The 19,568-nt window shown below is 50.5% G+C and overlaps 1 protein-coding gene across 1 annotated transcript; it reads left to right on the forward strand.

The window, feature by feature from the left end:
• The first annotated feature begins 251 nt into the window (after positions 1–251).
• Positions 252–18,432, forward strand: LOC102457453 (L-amino-acid oxidase-like). Its single transcript, XM_089771376.1, has 7 exons — positions 252–264; positions 5,829–6,052; positions 9,468–9,574; positions 10,867–11,068; positions 12,234–12,287; positions 14,495–14,628; positions 15,681–18,432. Exons 1-7 carry the CDS (start codon positions 252–254, stop codon positions 16,468–16,470), a joined length of 1,524 nt encoding a protein of 507 aa, XP_089627502.1. The 3' UTR covers positions 16,471–18,432.
• The last annotated feature ends 1,136 nt before the right edge of the window (positions 18,433–19,568 follow it).

Below are 19,568 nucleotides of genomic sequence, written 5' to 3' on the forward strand. Positions count from 1 at the left end.
CAAATTCACTTCCATGGGGTACCACCTCCACCCACCCACGGCACTTTCTGTGTTCCTTCTGGGATGGCGCTTACTCAACCCAGAGCAAACCAGGCAGGCCGTGCTGCGCAACTTGGCCAAGGATGCCTGTGAGTACGTTGGAGAGACAACTTGGTTTCACTGGGCACTACGCCATCCGTTCCCACCCAGAGCTGCCACTGCGTATAAAAGGGAGAAGGGATCCTTGCCGGAGTTGAACGGCGAGCCGAGACATGGAGCAGTTCTGTGAGTGGAACGTCTGGTCCCCAGGTGTGGGCAGCGGGATGGAACATGATGTGATTCTGGGCTCAGACGCATGGGATGGTTTTGGGCCCCTCTTTGTCAGTGACCTATCGCAGTTCAACGAACTCTATAGCGGCGCATCTCTCTTATCGCCAGCTTAATCTTTGGGCATCCCCCCCCCCTCCCTTTTTCAACCGATTTACTCCCAGAATCCTTTGCTCCTTTTTTAAAGTGGGGAATTTGTAGGGGGTGGAACCACACAACTAGCCTCGTTTTCAGTTGCAGAATCAGATCCGCGCGATTGTCCGTTGTGCCGGCACTGAGAAGGCACGGGAGACGGATCTGGGTTTCAGCGGAGGGCGTGAGTTCCCAGCAGGGCGGCTGGTTTAGATGCGATTCAGATTAAGAAAGAGAAATTGCTCGGGAAGCATTTCTCAATCCCTCGAAGTGTATGGAGGGGGAATAATTCCCGGGGCAAATGGGGATTTTTGAAGGGAAAATGTTGATTGCTATAAAAATGATTTTGAATGAAAAACGGAGCATCAATTTTTTTTTCTGCCAAAAAAGGGCGATGCTTGGCAAACGGTAGAAGAATGGTTATTCGTAGGGATGGCTTTGCTGTTGGTTTTTGCTTGCTTTTTAGTCAAGAAAAGAGAACATTTCAATGAGACTTTTTGGGGGAGGAAACGAAATCTGTGCATTAAAAAAAATCAAGGAAAATACCATTTTTGGTCCAGTATTACAGGTTGGACCTCTCTAATCCGGCACTGTCTAGTCCGGCAACCTCTGTGGTCTGGCATGATTTGAGTTAGCTGGATGTCCACTCAGCGTGGGTGTGGCCAAGTTTCTCGTGGTCCCAGGCCTGGCTCTCAGTGTTCTGTGCTGTGATTTAGCTTGAGTTTGCCCCTACATGTCTTCTCAGAGCCCAGGAAGCGGTGGAAGTGTCGATAATACTGCTAGATATTTTTGACCTCCCATTATCTGGAACATAAGAACATCAGAACGGTCAGACTGAGTCAGCCCAAAGGGTGTGTCTAAACTATATGGCTCCATCGATGGAGCCATGTAAATTAGGCTGATCGGCAGAGGGCAATGAAGACGCGATTTAAATAATCGCGGCTTCATTTAAATTTAAATGGCTGCCGCGCTGAGCCGACAAACAGCTGATCAGCTGTTTGTCGGCTCAGCGCGCTAGTCTGGGCTAACCTAACCTCCGTGAATCTATCTAGCTCTTTCTTGACCCCTGTTTCAGGTTCTAGCCTTCACCGCATCCTCAGGCAAGGAGTTCCACAGGTTGACTGTGCGCTGCGTGAAGAAAAACTTCCTTCGGTTCGTTTTAAACCTGCTGCCTGGTCATTTCATGTAGTGACCCCTCGTGCTTATGGGAACAAGTCAATCACTTTTCCTTCGTCACTTTCTCCACACCACTCCATGATTTTATAGACCTCTCTCCTATCCCCCTTCGTCTCCTCTTTTCTAAGATGAAAAGTCCCCGTCACTTTAGACTCTCTTCCTATAGAGGCTATTACTCTATAGCCTCTATAGGAATAGAGACCATCTATTACTGGCTTCCAAAAGAAAAGTCCCAGTCTTTTTAATCTCTCTTCGGATGGGCCCCATTCCAAACCTGTCTGCATTTTCTGGAACCTTTTCCAATGCCAAGAGATCTTTTTTTTAAATCAGGCGACCACATCTGCATGCAGGTTCAAGCTGTGGGTGTCCCAGGATTTTATATAGAGGCAATAAAATATTCTCTGTCTTATTCCCGACCCCCTTCGTAATGATTCCTGAAATGTTGTTTGCTTTTTTGACTGCACACGGAGGGGATGTTTCCAGAGAACTCGCCACAGATCTCTCTCGCGAGTCCTTGTAGCCAAATTAGTCCCCATCACAGAATAATTCTCTGGTTCAGACCCAGTCAAGTCGGACGAGAGAGGTTTCACCTGTAAGTCACTTTCTTTCTGCACAGATAAATTTTTTTTATCCTGCAAAGCCTTCACTTCTGCAAGATGGGCGATTCTAGCCGTCCTACGGTTTTTTCCTGCCGTTCCTCCACCGACCAAAATATCAGGCGTGGCCACCGGGATTTTGGACAAGGCTGGTGCCAAACCCACGCGAATTCAGTTGGAGGGGCTGAGAATGAGGGTTGTAGGGTGTACGGTTCTCCAGCACGCAGGAGCAGGAGAAGATAGAATATGCGCCTGAGCGTCGGTGTCTTGGCCTCTGTCCAAACTCCGATTTGCCTTTCTCGGTGTTGTGGAACAGACGCGCCAAAGCTTGCGGGAGATCCGTGAGTTTAGGGAGGATCCGCTGCTGCGGATCCACTCAGAGGAGCAACGTAATTTTGATCGATCAATCTTACGCATTACTACGCTGTCTGGCACCCCTATAATTGTGCGGGTCTGGCCATGATGCAAACCCTGTTTTTCGACCCGTTGCTTGGATCGAAGATTGCTGCCGGAAACTCAGAGCAGGCTCACGTTTTCTGTTCCTCTCGAGAAGCGGGCTTCGGTGGGAGGGCGACTTCATTTCAAATCCAGCCAGAAAGCCCCAATACCAATGTAGTGACCGTTTCAAAGCTGACGTCCCAAGTACAGAAAAAGGCGTCACGAGGCAGAGGGAGAAAAATTGTTCCCCTTGGCCTCTGAGGACGGGACGAGAAGCAATGGGCTTAGACTGCAGCAAGGAAGGTTGAGGCTGGACATTGGGGAAAAGTTCCTAACTCGCAGGGGGTGAAACACTGGAATAAATCCCCCCGCGGGATGTTGTGGAGTCTATTGCTGGAGAGTTTTTTGGAGCAAGTTGGAAAAACACCCATCGGGGATGGTCGAGATCGGAGGGAGGGGGCAATAAATTTGGATGGGAATTTGGTAAGTCACCTAGGGCCACACGCTGCCATGAGATGAAAGGAGGGGAGCAGGGTCTGGGTTGGGGTGCAGAAGGGGTGTGGGGTTTGGGAGGGAATTTGGGTGAAGGCAGGCGTTGTGACCCGGGAGAGGGGATTGGGGTGCAGGATCCAGAAGGAGTTTGTGAGCTGGGGTGGGGGGGTGCAAGGGGTTGCAGGGCAGAGGCTGGGTTGGGGTACGGGTGCAGGGTGAAGGATCTGTCCTGACTTGAAGGCCGTTCCCAGCCAGCATCTCAGCAGGACCCTGGGGCTCGAAACAGCTGGCAGCGGGGGGCCGTGTGCGTCTCTGTGCACCACCACCCTCTCCACGCCCTGCCTGGGCTGCAAGCGTGGCCTGGGCAGCTCCCATTGACTGGTTTCCAGCCAATGGGAGCTGCGGGATTGTGCTGGGGGCGGAGCTAGCACATGGCGCTCACCCCTGCCCACCGGGGAGTTGGCAGATTGGGGGGTCCCATCCAACCTACCCACCCCGGGTCTAGATAATACTTTCGTCCTGCCTCGAGGGCGGGGGGCTGGCTTCGAAGACGGTTGACGATCCCGTCCAGTCCTCCACGTCAGAAGCAAGTGCGGAGAATCCCACGCTCTTCCCCACACAGCCGAGCGTGTCAGGGACTCGTGAGCATGGCTTGCACGAGGCTGGGGGACGGGAGGCGGGGGGGCGCCTTTTCTGCCCCAGAACGAATTCCACCCGCCCAAGTCTGGCACCCTGCCCGTGCCAGCCCGACTTTCTACGAACGCATCCCTGCCCAGGCACGTCGCTCCGTGGAAGCGATCATTCTGCCAAGACGATTTCCTGTTGGGTGCTGTCCGTGCCAAGCCGACAGGTGTGACAACACCTGTCACCCACCCACGCAGCCCTGGGCGAGTCTTAGCGCATCTCCCATGCACATGGGAAAGGTAATTACGGAGGGAGAAAAAGGCAGGCGTTGTTCCCATGTGCCGGCAACACTCTCCTGCTGGGTCACCTGGACAAACTAGACTGCTCCACTGCACCACCAGGTTTTGTCTATCCCGGCGCGCGCGCGCACCTCGGTGCACGAAGAAATTTATTCCGCACCACGATGGAAAAGATTCGCAGGGAACGCAGAACGGGACGTGGAGCTCTAGCTGAGGCCTCCCCAGCCAGCCACACCTACACAACCCCAGCAAATGACCGCCGTCTTTTCACATCGCCAGCACGGCCTTCTCTTTCCTCGCAACAGCCGCGTCAAACAGCGTCAGCTCTGTGAGCCGTCTCTAGCCTCAGTTCATGCCGTGTGCTTCCCGCCCACTGCCGACCGGACACCAAACCTCCTTGGCCGGCTGGGCTCGGGGACCACGTAGGGCGAACGCCTGCAGTTGTGCTCACACGTCCATTTTCACCAAGTCACATTTCCCCCAATTTGAGTTTGAATTGTACTTCCTCACGGCAGCATCTCCCCTCTTCTCTTTTTTAAACTCCACAGTCCCAATTCTTTCAGCCTCCCCTCCTAGCTCATGTATCAGAGTTGTCGACTCGAGCCCCACGAGTGAACTCGAGTCGGACTTAAGTCGACTCGATGACCTGACTCGAGACGCGACTCCGGTTCATTGTACGGGGCTTGAGGCTCGACGTGAGACGGGCTCATTGTGTTAAATCGACTTGGTGAAAAAATTGTCCGAAATTGCCATTGTTGTTAGTAACAAACTGCCCATGGCGGTGATCACAGCCCCGCCTCCCAGCTGGACTACTGGTAGTTAGCACGTATGATTTCTGTTAATAAATGAAAACAGATAGTGAGAATTGTTATTTATCGATATCGATGGCTTGTACAAAAGTGACATTTTTTAAATTAAGACTTGAAACTCGACTTGGGACGTGACTCGAAACTGACTTTAGGGACGCGAGACTCAACTTGGGACTTGACTCGAAAGTGACTTTAGGGACGCGAGACTCAACTTGGGACTTGACTCGAAAGTGACTTTAGGGACGCGAGACTCAACTTGGGACGTGACTCGAAAGTGACTTTAGGGACGCGAGACTTGACTTGGGACTTGACTCGAAAGTGACTTTAGGGACGCGAGACTCAACTTGGGACTTGACTCGAAAGTGACTTTAGGGACGCGAGACTCAACTTGGGACTTGACTCGAAAGTGACTTTAGGGATGCGAGACTCAACTTGGGACTTGACTCAAAAGTGACTTTAGGGACACGAGACTCAACTTGGGACTTGACTCGAAAGTGACTTTAGGGACGCGAGACTCGACTTGGGACTTGACTCGAAAGTGACTTTAGGGACGCGAGACTCGACTTGGGACTTGACTCGAAAGTGACTTGAGACTCGACTTAGACTTGACAATGACGACGTGAAGACAACACTGTCATGAATCGATCTAGCCCTTTTTGGAACCCTGTTGAAGTTCTACCCTCCACCACATCCTCTGGCGAGGAGTTCCACAGATTGGCAGTGTGCTGTGTGCAGAAAAACGTCCTTTGGTTTGTTTTAAACCTGCTGCCACTTCGTTGGGTGACTCCTTGTGGGAATAAGTCAATCACTTTTCCTTCTTCACTTCTTCCACACCCCTCATGATTTTATAGACCTCTCTCCTATCCCCTCTCTTACTGAAATACTACATTTTTGTCTGCAAGTCAACTGGGCTTTAGTTTAAAATTTGGGGGGTTTTCCCCCATCTTTCTCTCTAGTTCTCCTCCAGATCTTCCTCCTGGTGGTGGCCCCGAGTTTCCAGAGTCTCCCTGGCGTGGAGATGAAGTGGGAGCAATGCTTCCAGGACCCAGACTACGAGGAGCTGACTGCGGTAGCCCGAAATGGACTGGAACACGGGTGCCACTCCAAGAAAGTGGTGATCGTCGGGGCGGGAATTAGTGGCCTCACAGCTGCCAAACTCTTGAAGGATGCGGGCTGTCAGGTAAGTTGATGGATGGCGGGTCAGGGAAGTTGGAGGGCAGGGAAGACTCCCCAAATCTGGTGGTGGATGACCCGACGAGGCCCATGGTGGGGGACCCTGAATGTTTTGGGGCCCCCCGGAAAAATTTACCTCTGCCCTGGCCAGAGTTTTTTCAATCTCAGGGCCTCAGTGGGGTGGCAGGAAGGAGAGAGTGGGGGGCGGGGCTTCATGAGGAAGAGGCGGAGTAGGGGTGGAATGGGGGCGGGGCGAGGGGCAGACTGGGGCGGGGCCATGGCTGAAGTGGGAGCCAGGAGGTGGTGGCTGAGAATCTGACCCTCATTGGGACCCTGACAGGGACCTAGTTCTCAGCCCCTCTGTGCCCCCCAACCAAGCTTTCAGCTGCCCCCCAACCCCAGCCAGGCCCATGAGGGTGGGAGGAGGAGCCAAATGCTCAGCTCCACATCCTGGCTGGGGCTAGTAGGGGGCTGAAAGAGGCAATCCGGGGCATGGACTCAGGTAGAAGAGTCATGGAAGGGCGGGATCATCCTTCGCAAGGGTAACTTTCACCCGCACCCACGGTAATTCTGTTAACCGAGGGGAGCCAGAGGTTCAGGTAAATAATGCGCAAGAGTAAAACAAGGTGAACATCAGGAACCCAACGGTGAAAAGAAGGAAGCACGAAAGCATAGAGCAGTATGCTACTACTGTCACTTCTAGGTGAAAAAAGGGTAATTGACGTAACGTTAAGGTTGCCAAGGGTATTATTAAGAACATTCCTATTAGGACGCGTAAATGCCACAAATATCGCAGGTAAAAACACCCAATCACTACATTTTATGGACATGGTAATTAGTGCAAGGAACGTTCTCCAAGGCTCACGTATTTCTTACAAAATTCTGTACGCAACAAAAGTGATATTCAGTATCTCCCGGCAACCTTAACTTTACCCTAATTGCTTTTTTTGTTTGTTTGTTTTCTTTTGTTTTTCAACTGAGACATTTTGGCCTTGGAAAGGGTTCAGAAAAGGGCAACTAAAATGATGAGGGGTTTGGAACAGGTCCCATATGAGGAGAGGTTAAAGCGACTGGGACTTTTCAGTTTAGAAAAGAGGAGACTGAGGGGGGATAGGATAGAGATCTATAAAATCATGAGTGGTGTGGAGAGGGCTGATAAAGTTATTTATTAGTTCCCATAATAGAAGAACTAGAGGACACCAAATGAAGTTAATGGGTAGCAGGTTTAAAACTAATAAAAGAAAGTTCTTCTTCACACAGCGTGTAGTCAACCTGTGGAACTCCTTGCCAGAGGAGGCTGTGAAGGCTAGGACTATAACAGAGTTTAAAGAGAAGCTGGATAAATTCATGGAGGTTAGGTCCATAAAAGGCTATTAGCCAGGGGATAAAATGGTGTCCTTGGCCTCTGTTTGTCAGAGGCTGGAGAGGGATGGCAGGAGACAAATCACTTGATCATTGTCTTCGGTCCACCCTCTCTGGGGCACCTGGTGCTGGCCACTGTCGGCAGACAGGATACTGGGCTAGATGGACCTTTGGTCTGACCCAGTATGGCCATTCTTATGTTCAATTCTTTCAGCCTTCCTTCATAGCTCATGTTCTCTAGACCTTTCATCATTCTTGTTGCTCTTCTCTGGACCCTTTCCAATTTCTCCACATCTTTCTTGAAATGTGGTACCCAGAACTGGACACAGGATAGTTGAAGTCCTCCATCACCACCAAATCTCGGGCTTTGGATAATTTTGTTAGTTGTTTAAAAAAAGCCTCGTCCACTTCTTCCACCTGGGTAGGGGATCGTAGTAAACTCCTAGCATGGCATCACCCTTGGTTTTAACCCCTTTTAGCCTAACCCGGAGACTGTCAACACGTCCGTCTCCTACGTCCATCTCCACCTCACTCCCAGTGTGTTCATTTTTAATATACAAGGGAACACCTCCTCCCTTTTTTCCCTGTCTGTCCTTCCTGCGCAAGCTGTACCCTTCCCTACAAACATTCCAATCATGTGTATTATCCCACCAAGTTTCTGTGATGCCAGCAACGTCATAATTGTCTTTATTTATTAGCACGTCTAGTTCTTCCTGCTTATTACCCAGACTTCTCGCATTGGTATATAGGCATCTCAGATTCTGATTTAACTTTGCCTCCCAGTTTTACCCCGACCCTCCTTTCTCTCTGCCATTATAGCCCACGCTCCTTCCCATTTCCAACCCATCTCCCGGGTCCCCATGTTCTCCACTTACCTTTGCTCACCTGTCCCCGTCAAACCTAGTTTAAAGCCCTCCTCACTACGTTAGCCAGTCTGTGTCCAAACAGGGTCTTCCCCCTCCTCGAACGGTGAACGCCATTTCTGTCTAGCAATGCTTCCTGGAATAGCATCCTGTGGTCGAGGAAGCCAGATCCCTCCTGGCGACACCATCCTCACAGCCAGGCATTCACCTCCAGAATGCACCTGTCTCTGCCCAGGCCCTTACCTTTGACAGGAAGGATCGAAGGCGCATGTGGGTCTTTATCCATTATCCCTGCTCGTAGCTTACGTACTTGCTAGATCACGCAAGGAATGTAGCCCCCAGGGCTGGAAAAGTCAGCAAAAATTGCATGTGCGCTTATATTTGAAGTGCTAGTTGTAGTATTAAACACCTCCTGGCATTGAAAACTTGTGCTTAGTAATACACGGGAAAGATTCCTGGAAAGTATTCTATATTTGAATCTATCTCTTAGGTCCCCAATTTAGGAGAGTATCTCTAATTAGGAAGAATACTTGAGCACTTCCTTAATCGTAAGCCTCTCGTTCAGTCTCATGGAGTTCGTGGGCTTTCGTCAGTTCCATAAGCTGTCCGAAATTCCTTTTCCGAGATCGTTATTTTCTTCTGGGCGGCGACTGTTTGCAAGCGAAGTGGCGCGGGAGAAATCCATCTCGATCGTTCAAGAGACAAACACGCAATAGCGGCTGTCAAAAGTTTCGATGTGTGTGAACCCGCTTCACACGGCAGGTGTGACTCCCCACGCCTTATAAAGTACTCACCGGGGAAAGGGGGGTGCATGTCCGAAACCCACACAAAAAGGACAAAGAAACAGACACATTCTCTGAAATATATAGTAGGGTAGCCACCCATTCCTCCATCCCTTCCCCCTGCTGGCCAAAAGGGGTTATTGCTGTCCAATTCCCCATCTCTGGCCCCTTTCTGCCCCCTTGTGGTCATTCTACAGTATAGCTATCTTGCCTACCCTTTCCAATTTCTGAGAACCAGTCCCATTCTTGGTACGTCCTAATGTCCCGGCACAGCCAAACCCCGACCGTGCTTTCTTTACGTTACGGTAAGAGGAAGCTGCCTGCCAAGTTTGGAGGTCCTGGTTCACCCTGTTTAGGAAGAGTTCACGAACAAATGGCAAGGGCTTGAAAATCAGACCGCGTGTTTCATGTCTAGGTTCTCCTTCTGGAAGCCAGTAACCGTCTCGGAGGACGCATCCTGACCCACAGAGAAGAGGACTGGTACGTGGAGCTGGGACCCATGCGTCTGCCCAAACATCACAGGTAATCGGTTGGGAACCCGCCTTGTTCGCCAGCCCTGTTCAGAACAGGGGAAGCCCTATTTTTTAAAAATGTATCATAATTCCAGGCGGGAGGGGGGAGGGCATAGAAAAGTTTTAAATTTTTGAATAGGTTCAAACGCCCCTTTCCTCCAGGACTTGAAGCGTCTGACAAAGTGGCCAATGGGAGCGGCCTGTTTGAATAACAGGCAGCCACGAAGAACCAGCCCCCCCCTTCCTCGGCACAGTTGTTCACGCACATGGCTGGGCAGGCAGGCTGGCTGGGAAAAGTTTTAAACTCTGCCCACCTTAGCTCAGCAGGCAGGCAGCTGGTTTGGCTGCTGGCTGGAAAGTCTCCTGGCCACAGCCTGCCTCTGGTGCCTCCCTACCCCCCACTCAACATATCCAAACCCTCTTCGCCTCTCTTGCACTCATATCCCCACCCAGATCTGGCCCCCCAATCTCCTGTCCCAATCACAATCCCCTCCTCTCCTAGGTCACATCCCAAACCCCTGCACTGGGTCACGATAGCCTCATAAGAACTGCCAGATGGAGCCAGACCAAAGGTCCATCCAGCCTGGCGGCCTGGCTGCCGACAGTGGCCAAGGCCAGGTGCCCCAGAGGGAGGGATCCAAACAGGTAATGATCTAGTGACCTCTCTCCTGCCATCCATCTCCACCCTCTGACACACAGAGGCTGGGGACACCACTCCTTACCCAGCTTGGCTAATAGCCATTGATGGACCTAACCTCCATGAATGTATCTAGTTCTCTTTTAAACCCTGTTCTAGTCCTAGCCTTCACAGCCTCCTGAGGCAAGGAGTTCCACAGGTTGACTATGCGCTGTGTGAAGAAGAACTTCCTTTTATTTGTTTTCAGCCTGCTGCCTCCTTTACCCTAACTCCCTCTCAGACTCCAGTCTCCCTCCTGCACCCTAATCCCTTATCCCAATCTCCCTTCCGCACCCAACCTCCATCCCAGGCGCCGCATCTCCATTAATCTCATGGAAAAGTGAAGCGCTTGGCCACTTTCCAAAATCTTGGCATGACCCTCCCCCTTCCCTGCAACAAAAATTATTGTCCACCCCGGTATAGATCATCCCTGAACAAACGTTGACCGGCAGTAGTTGCATGATTGGGTTTTGGTAAAGTGGGTCTCTGGATTCGTTATGCAGAAATGATTTCCGTTACATAGATGGGGTTAGGGCATTTGTGTTCGAAGATTGTATGGCAGCAGATAACTTTCTTTCCTGGTTTTGAAATTTTCTCTCCCCCCCCCCCTTTTCCTTTTCCATTAGACTTGTGCGTGAATTTATTAAAAAGTTGAATCTGAAGCTGAACCCATTCTATAATAGCAACAAGATGGGCTGGTATTTGGTTAACAACGTCAGGGCACGAGCTGGAGATGTCGAACAAAATCCTGACATCTTGCAATACCCGGTGCATCACTCCGAAAGAGGAAAATCTGCCAGTGAGCTTTATAACCAGACACTGGATAAGGTGCGTGTGTTGTGGCAAAGACTCGTGGGTTGGGGTTCTGGTTTCCTTAAGAGTTAGCTTGGGTTCTCATTTGGGTGTTGGTTCTAAAATCTCTCAAACGTAGGCCAGATCCACACTGCACCCAGACGGTCGGCATAAGGTGTGCAACTCCAGTAAATAACACAGCTATAGTCAATGTACCTTGCACCGAGAGTGGTGCCGTCTCTACAGGGAAGGTTGACGAGAGCAAAAGTTCTCATCGACTTCTCTTATTCCTCACGAATCGAGCAGTAACCATGAGGCACCCTCAGCGTTTGATAAAGTTGGTCCTTACTAGACCCACTAAGTCAAATGCCAGATGATCGATTTCCAGTGCAATAAATCTAGATGTAGCCTTAGTAGTCTTTTCAGCCTGGGTTCTGGTTTTACTTGAACTGGTGACCTTCCCACTTAGACACGATAAATAAATCTCTGAGTGCTCTCCTGTTGATGCCAGTACAAGTAGAGTAGCTGGAGTTGGTGGGAGAGCAATCCCCATTGACTTTAGGTTGGGTAGAGTTGGTTGACTGGGGTATGTATGTTGACTTCAAGGCATGTAGAGTTGGTTGACAGGGGGTATGTATGTCAGCTTCGAATTGGGTAGAGTTGGTTGACTGGGGGTATGTATGTCGACTTCAGGTTGTGTAGAGTTGGTTGACTGGGGATATGTATGTTGACTTCAAGGCATGTAGAGTTGGTTGACTGGGGGTATGTATGTCGACTTCAGGTTGTGTAGAGTTGGTTGACTGGGGATATGTATGTTGACTTCAAGTTGGGTAGAGTTGGTTGACTGTGGGTATGTATGTCGACTTCAAGTTGGGTAGAGTTGGTCGACTGGGGGTATGTATGTCGACTTCAAGTCGTGTAGAGCAGATTGTCTGGGGGAGGAATGTTAAGACAACACCCTTAGACATGTCTGAAAATTTGATCTTTAGTCTATTTATTTTTATTGTTTAGACCATGTTAGTGAAAGCAAGCGAGTCAGCTGGAGAATTGTAGGGATGGAATGCAAGAGATTTTGTTTGCAACTCTTTCACCTGATGAGTCGTATGCCCTAGGAACTGGCCTATGCATACATCATCATGACCAGGGAAAATAATAAACCAAAGACATGAAACAAATGATTGTTTTCTTCTGGGCTCCGCAGGTGACAAGCAACTGCAGTGCTCTGAAGGGGAAATACGACTCCTTTTCCACCAAGGTAACTGAACGTGACATTCCACGTCTTTACATCCAAAGGTGCTAACGTCCTGACCTACACCTTTCCCTCCCCCCGCCAGCGGAACACATCTTGCCACGGGTCCTCCGTCAATGGTAGGAGGAGATAATGCATCAGTACCCTCCTATAGACCCAGGCTGGGGAGAGATGGTATATTTATGGTGGGTTTTCAAGGGGCACCATATATTTCCCCATTGGGTCTTCCTAGCTCTGGTTTGCGGCAGGTGAAGCGCAGGGGCATCTCTGCTTCTCCCGACCCACAACACCAACCCACAGAAATCCAGTGGTCTTGGAGCTCCGATACTCTTAGTTCTAGTAGAGTGAAGACACCTCCCTCTTCCAGTCCTGTGTAACCAACCTGGCATCCCTTCTCCCCACCCTTCCCCCAGCCCTCTCAGCTCTGGTCTACATGAGGTCATTATTTTGAAATAACCCCCCCACCTAAGGTTGACTTTATAAGCAGAGTGTCCACATGACCAAGCCGGTGATTTCGGAATTCCGGGTTGCTTCATTTGAAATCTGGGCTCCTGCTTTTCATCAGGAATTACGCTCATTCCGAAAGAGTTATTTCGAAACAGCGGTTGTACAGATGTGCTGGTGCCGCTGTTTCGAAATAATTGCTCCCCAGGGTAAATTGAACTAATTACTCCCCATGCTTCCTGGGCCTCTACGTCTGAGGTAGCACGCCCACATTAAAGCTACGTGTAGACTACGGAGTTTTACTGGAAAAAGGTATGCCAATTGCACTCTGCAATTGGCTACCTTTTTCTAATTATTTTTCCGGAAAAGGCTTTTCCAGAATTTGGCCCATCTGCATTGGGCCAAATTTTGGAAAATCTTCTCTTTTGGAAGAGCCCTTCTTCCTCGGGAAACAAGCAATACGGGGGATTCCGAAAGAACGTGTCTGCTCTTCTGCAGAAAATGTCAGAAGAGCGGTCACATTCCCTGGACGTGGAAGAGTTTTTCTGGGATATCCCAGAAAAACTCCATAGTCTAGACATCGCCTTGGGGAGCCTGCGTCAGACTCATTTAGAGGATTCTCGGTAGCGAGGTCACACTAGTTCGAATTTGTTAAATTGGGAGTTAAGTCAAACATAGTAATTTCGGAATCGTTTTCTAGTGTAGATGTGGCCTCATCCAGGTAGGTATCCATACCCAACATGTTTTCAGTGGGATAACCTTTCTCTGGCTACATCTAGACTGCACGCCTTTTTCGACAGAGGCTTTGTCGATACTGTCGACAAAGCCTCTGTCGAAAAAGAGCATCTAGACTATGATCAGTATTGTCGACAAAGCAAGCCACTTTTGTCAAAAGAGAATCTAGATGCTCTTTCGAAATAGCAGTTTGAATGCAATAGCGCTTTTTTTCGAAAGAGTACTTTCAAAAAAAGGCATTATTCCTTGTAAATTGAGGTTTACCGCTGTCGACAAAACTGCCGCGTTCTGTCGACTTACTATCGACAGAACATGGCGGTAGTGTAGACGCAAGTATAGTTTTGTCGACAAAAGCTCACTTTTGTCGACGAAACCCTGTAGTCTAGATACACCCTTTGGGTGTGTCTAGACTACAGGGTTTCGTCGACAAAAGTGGACTTTTGTCGACAAAACTATACCTGTGTCTACACTACTGCCAAGTTCTTTCGACATAACGTCAACAGAACGCGACAGTTTTGTCGACGGCGGTAAACCTCATTCTACGAGGAATAACGCCTTTTGTCGACAAAGTTCTGTCGACAGAAGGCGTTATTGCATCTACACTGTCCTTTGGGTCTACACTCTCAGGTCCACAAAGTGGCTTGCTGTGTCGACAGAACTGGATGTCATCTAGACGCTCTTAGTTGACAGAAGCCTGTTGTCTAGACGTACCCTCTGTGTTCCCACCCACCAAAATGCTTACCCTCCAGAAGGCATATCTGGGTCATGGTTCTTTAATCAAAGACAATGACGTCTTGGTAGAGATGCAATGGATAAAATCATGGCCCCATTGAAGTCAAGAGCAACGCTCCGATTGACTTCCCTAGAGAAAGAATTAAACTTGGTGACTCAAATGACCAAGTAGGATGAGTTTGGCTCCTGCCCATCTCTCCTGCCTATTGAAGAATCCCTTAACAGCAATGGCATTTTGGGGGGCTGTCATTTCTCAATGGGGTTTTAATACGCCTGTTCTCCCCCCACTGCCCACCCCCAAGGAATATCTGATCAAGGAAGGAAAGTTGAGTCAAGGGGCCATCCGCATGATCGGGGACGTGTTGGGCAAAGAGAGTCTATTCTACATGTCCTTCCTGTCCTCCGTCATAGCCTTCTTCAGCTTCTCTGAGAAGAGGTGAGTCAAAAAAAGCGTCTTTATTCTCTTGCTTTGGATGGAAGGGGAGGGGCAGTTCATCTGTCGTGGGGCCTGTCAATGTAGCCATTTGTTATTCGATGCGTACCATGGTGGGCAGAGACCTCAGGAGTCATCGAGTCTACCCCCCTGCCCAAAGCAGGACCAACCCAACTCAATCAACCCAACCAGGGCTTGGTCAAGCCGGGACTGAAACGCCTCTAGGGATGGAAACTCCACCCCCTCCCTAGGGAACCATCCCAGTGCTTCCCCACTAGCCTAAGGAAATCGTTTTCCCTAATCTCCAACCTAGACGTCCCCCACAACAACTTGAGCCCATTGCTCCTCGTTTGGCCATCTGCATGCCTTCTGTCAGTCAACCTCCTACCCTCTCGTCCATTTATCATCTCACCTCTCAGCCTTCTCCGAGCACACACCGGTGGGCTGGGTCGTGAGAGAGGGGTCCTTACGACTTTTTTATAGTCCCAAAAGGCTGTGCTCACAGATCCTCCCTGAGGGGTGTGTCTCCACAACGGCGTTATTTCGGAAGAGCGGCTGTTCCTCCCAAATAACGCAAGGGTCTCCACCGCCATTCCATTATTTTGAAATAAATTCTTCCGACTTCTGTAGACCTCGTTCCCCGAGAAATAACGCCTCTCCTGAAATAGCTATTTTGGAATAGCAGTCGTGCGGACGCTCCACTGGTGCTATTTTGAAATCACTCCTCCCCCATGGGCCATTCAACGTAATTACTCCTGGGGCTGTAAATCGAGGTAGAGCGTCCACATTAGGGGACCCTGCCTCGGACTCATTTCGAGGCTTCCCTGCAGTGTGGACGGGCTCTTTCGAAAGACACTATTTCAGAGTGTTTCTTGCGGAAGTGCTTAATCGAATTAAGCGTGCCATGTAGACGCACCCTAAGTGAGTTCTGATGGAGTTCAACACTTCACTCCATAGTGGAAGCTTAGCCCTAGAGGGGCCATCCGATGCAGGGCATTCTCGCAGTCCGGGGTGGGCACCGTGTGACCAGCGTCTTTCCTCCATCTCTCTTTCAGTTACGACGAGATCACCGGGGGGTTCGATCAGCTGCCGGAGGCGTTCTACCAGGACCTCCTCGGAGAGGTCCAATTTAATTCGCCGGTTGTGAAGATCATCCGTGGCAAGGACCACGTGAGAGTGCTTTACCACCAGTCCCACGCCGCCATCCCCCGCTCGGTGACGGCCGACTACGTCCTGGTCACCGCCACGGCCAAAGCTACCCGGCTGATTCAATTCTCTCCGCCTCTTTCTGCTAAGAAGACGCAGGCCTTGCGTTCCATTCACTATGTCAGAGGCACTAAGATTTTCCTGGTCTGTTCGGAGAAATTCTGGGAGAAGGACGGAATCTTTTACGGGAAGTCGATTACCGACCGCCCGGCCCGATCCATCTACTACCCCAACCACAGCTTCGACAACAGAACGGGGGTGATCCTGGCTTCCTACACGTGGGGGGATGAAGCCGAATTCTTCCTCCCTCTTGACGATGAAAGGTGCGTGGACGTGGTGCTGGCTGACTTGGCGGCCGTCCACCACGTGCCCCAGAATTACATCCGGAACGTCTGCAGGAAACACGTGGTCAAGAAATGGGGCCTGGACAAATATTCAATGGGAAGCTTTGCCTTATTTACACCGTACCAGTATTCCGACTACAGCCAAGCTCTGTTTCAGAACGAAGGGAGGGTGTATTTCGCAGGAGAACACACCGCCATGCCTGCTGGCTGGATCGAAGCAGCCATGAAATCCGCCGTGAGAGCCGCCGGGCGCATCCACAGCGCTATCAAGGCAGGCGGCAGGCAGACACGCTGACGGAAAACGAGATCGAATCGATTCGTGAATAGCCATGCGGAGGCTGATCGGGAAAGGCACTGACCCGGCGGCGGCTGGCGGAGGAAGGAGAAATTTGCACCGCAAATCCCCAGGCGCTCCTAGACCACGAAGTGGGAAGGAACAGCAGTCCTACGCCAGGAACAGACGGCTACTCTCATTCCTCGTGAATCCAAGATCGTGCTTGGTCCCCTAACTGCCCAGTCCTCCCAGGAAGGGAACGTGCGAGCAAGAGAAAAACAACGTCTCTCTTCTTCCCGGGAGAGTGGATTTTTCGATGTGAATCAGATTGGACGCCCTAAAAATGGAGAACTGATTAGTATGAACCACAAGTAGCACCCTGAGGGGCCCATGAGCGACTAACGAAAATATACAAGTGGTATCACACGCTTTCTCGGGCAAAACCCACTTCCGCAGATGTAGTGGAGACGGATCACAGCCCCCCAGAATTTAAAACAAGAAGGCGGGAGGAAAAGTATTTTGCCCACGAAAGCTTATGCATCTGTATATTATTTCTTAGGGTATGTCTACACTACAAAGTTAATTTGAACTAATGGTCGTTAGTTCGAATTAACTTTCATAGGCGCTACACAGGCAAACTGCTAGTTCACACTTAATTGGAACTAGGTAAACCTCATTCTACGAGGACTAGCGCCTAGTTCGAATTAACTAGTTAGAATTAAGGGCTGTGTAGCCACTTAATTCGAACTAGTGGGAGGCTAGCCCTCCCCAGCTTTCCCTGGTGGCCACTCTGGGCACCACCAGGGAAACTCGTCTGTCCCCCTCCCGGCCCTGGACCCCTTAAAGGGGCACGGGCTGGCTACGGTGCCTGTGCCAGGTGCAAGCCTGCCAGCACCCAGCCAGCAGACCCTGCACCTGGCATGGAACGAGACAGCCACCCACTGCCACCCAGCTCTCCGCCTCTTCCCGGGACCAGGCTGGCGGCTCCCAGGAGCCTGCCCAGGGCCGCAAGAGGCGGGCGCCCCCCTGGTCTAGTGCAGAGATCGTGGACCTCATCCAGGTTTGGGGGGAGGCCTCCAACGTCCATGACCTCCGCACTAGGCACAGGAAAGTGGCCGTCTAGGGCAGGAGAGCTGCCAGCCTGGCCACCCAGGAGCAGGTGTGCATGAAAATCAAGGTGGTCCAGTGAGACCCCCGACCCTGAGCTTAGAACATAAGAACGGCCGTACTGGGTCAGACCAAAGGTCCATCTAGCCCAGTAGCTGACAGCGGCCAACACCAGCTACCCCGGAGGGGATGGACCGAAGACAATGACCAAGCCATTTGTCTCATGCCATCCATCTCCAGCCTGCCACAAACAGAGGCCAGGGACATTGTTCCTACTCTCTGGCTAATATCACTCCATGGACCCAACCTTCATGACTTTATCTAACTTCTCGTTAAACTGTGTTCTAGTTGTAGCCTTCACAGCCTCCTGCAGCAAGGAGTTCCACAGGTTGACTATTTGCTTTGTGAAGAAGAACTTTCTGTTATTAGTTTGAAGCCTGCTACCCATTCATTTCATTTGGTGTCCTCTAGTTCTTCTATTATGGGAACTAATGACGAACTTTTCTTTATGCACCCTCTCCACCCCACTCATGCTTTTATAGACCTCTATCCTATCCCGCCTCAGTCTCCTCTTTTCTAAGCTGAAAAGTCCCAGTCTGTTTAGCCTCTCTTCATATGGGACCCGTTCCAAACTCCTAATCATTGTAGTTGCCCTTTTCTGAACCCTTTCCAAGGCCAAAACATCTCTTTTGAGGGGAGGAGACCACATCTGTACACAGTACTGAAGATATGGCGTGCCATAGTTTTATACTTCCCCTCCTCCTTCTTCCCCTGGCTTCCCCCTTCCAGCTCCCTCCTCTCAGGTTTCCCCTTCCCCTCTCCCACCCTCTCTCTTCCCTTCTCCCACCTCCTTTTCCCAGTCTCCCCAGAGGTTAATCCCCCCTCCCAATTTTGTTAAATAAAGAGAGTTTCTATTTTTGAACAGACATGTCCTTTATTTTGTACATCAGGAAGGGGGGGCTAGGGAGGGGTAAGTGGAAGGAGGTGAGGGAGGAATGGGGCACGAGCCCCCGATGGGGAGGACTGGGGTGGCTCTGCAGGTTCCTCGGGGTGGAAGCTCTCCTGCAGCCCCCCGATTGACCCCCCCCCCCCAGATGGCAGCCTGCGGCAAGTGCAGCTGGGCTGATGGCCGAGTGCTGTGATGTGCCCAGTGTGGGCACTCAGGGCACTCCAAGCCAGGACTGCTTTGCTGTCCCTCATCGAGTTAGACAAGCAAGCGGGGAACCCTGAGAACTGTCTGTCCGGGGTGGGGGTCGGGTCCCTTTAAGCACAGCCCTCGGCTAGCCTGAGACAGCAGCTCCACGCTCTAAGTCCTAATCTGATGCCCTGCTGGCACTGCTTCCGGCCAGCCTTAACCCCGGTTCAGGGTCCACTTAATGTGGACATGCTAGTTCGAATTAGCAAAACACTGATTCAAACTAGTTTGTAGGTCTAGATGCGCTAGTTCGAATTAGCTTAGTTCGAATTAACTAATTCCAATTAAGTTAGTTTGAATTAGTGCTGTAGTGTAGACATACCCCTACTCTCTAAGGCCTGGTCTACAGTAGGGCTTTATTTTGAAATAACCCCCCGAGGTCAAATTAATAAGCGGCACGTCCACATGACCAAACCTCGATTTATTTCGAATTTGTGGGCTGCTTCGTTCAAAATCGTCACTCCTGTGTTTCATTGGGTATGTCTAGACTACAGGCTTTTGTCGACAGAAGTTTTGTTGACAGATAGGGTGTGTCTAGACAACAGGGTTTTGTCAACAGAAGTTTTGTTGACAGATAGGGTGTGTCTAGACGACAGGGTTTTGTCAACAGAAGTTTTGTTGACAGATAGTGTGTCTAGACTACAGGGTTTTGTTGACAAAAATGGACTTTTGTTGACAAAATGATACCTGCCTCTACACTGCCGCTGAGTTCTGTCGACATAACGTCGACAGAATTCGGCAGTTTTGTCGATGGTGGTAAACCTCATTTTACGAGAAATAACGTCTTTGTCGACAGAGTTCTGTCGCCAGAAGGCGT

Source organism: Pelodiscus sinensis, chromosome 19, assembly GCF_052426305.1.
Source record: "Pelodiscus sinensis isolate ZL-2025 chromosome 19, ASM5242630v1, whole genome shotgun sequence".
Taxonomy (NCBI): domain Eukaryota; kingdom Metazoa; phylum Chordata; order Testudines; family Trionychidae; genus Pelodiscus; species Pelodiscus sinensis.

Bases quoted from the DNA above. Each gene is read 5' to 3' on its own strand.
- LOC102457453 (XM_089771376.1), top strand. The intron at 11,069-12,233 runs GTGCGTGTGTTG...TGGGCTCCGCAG, and splicing joins ATAACCAGACACTGGATAAG to GTGACAAGCAACTGCAGTGC. The intron at 12,288-14,494 runs GTAACTGAACGT...CCCACCCCCAAG, and splicing joins ACGACTCCTTTTCCACCAAG to GAATATCTGATCAAGGAAGG.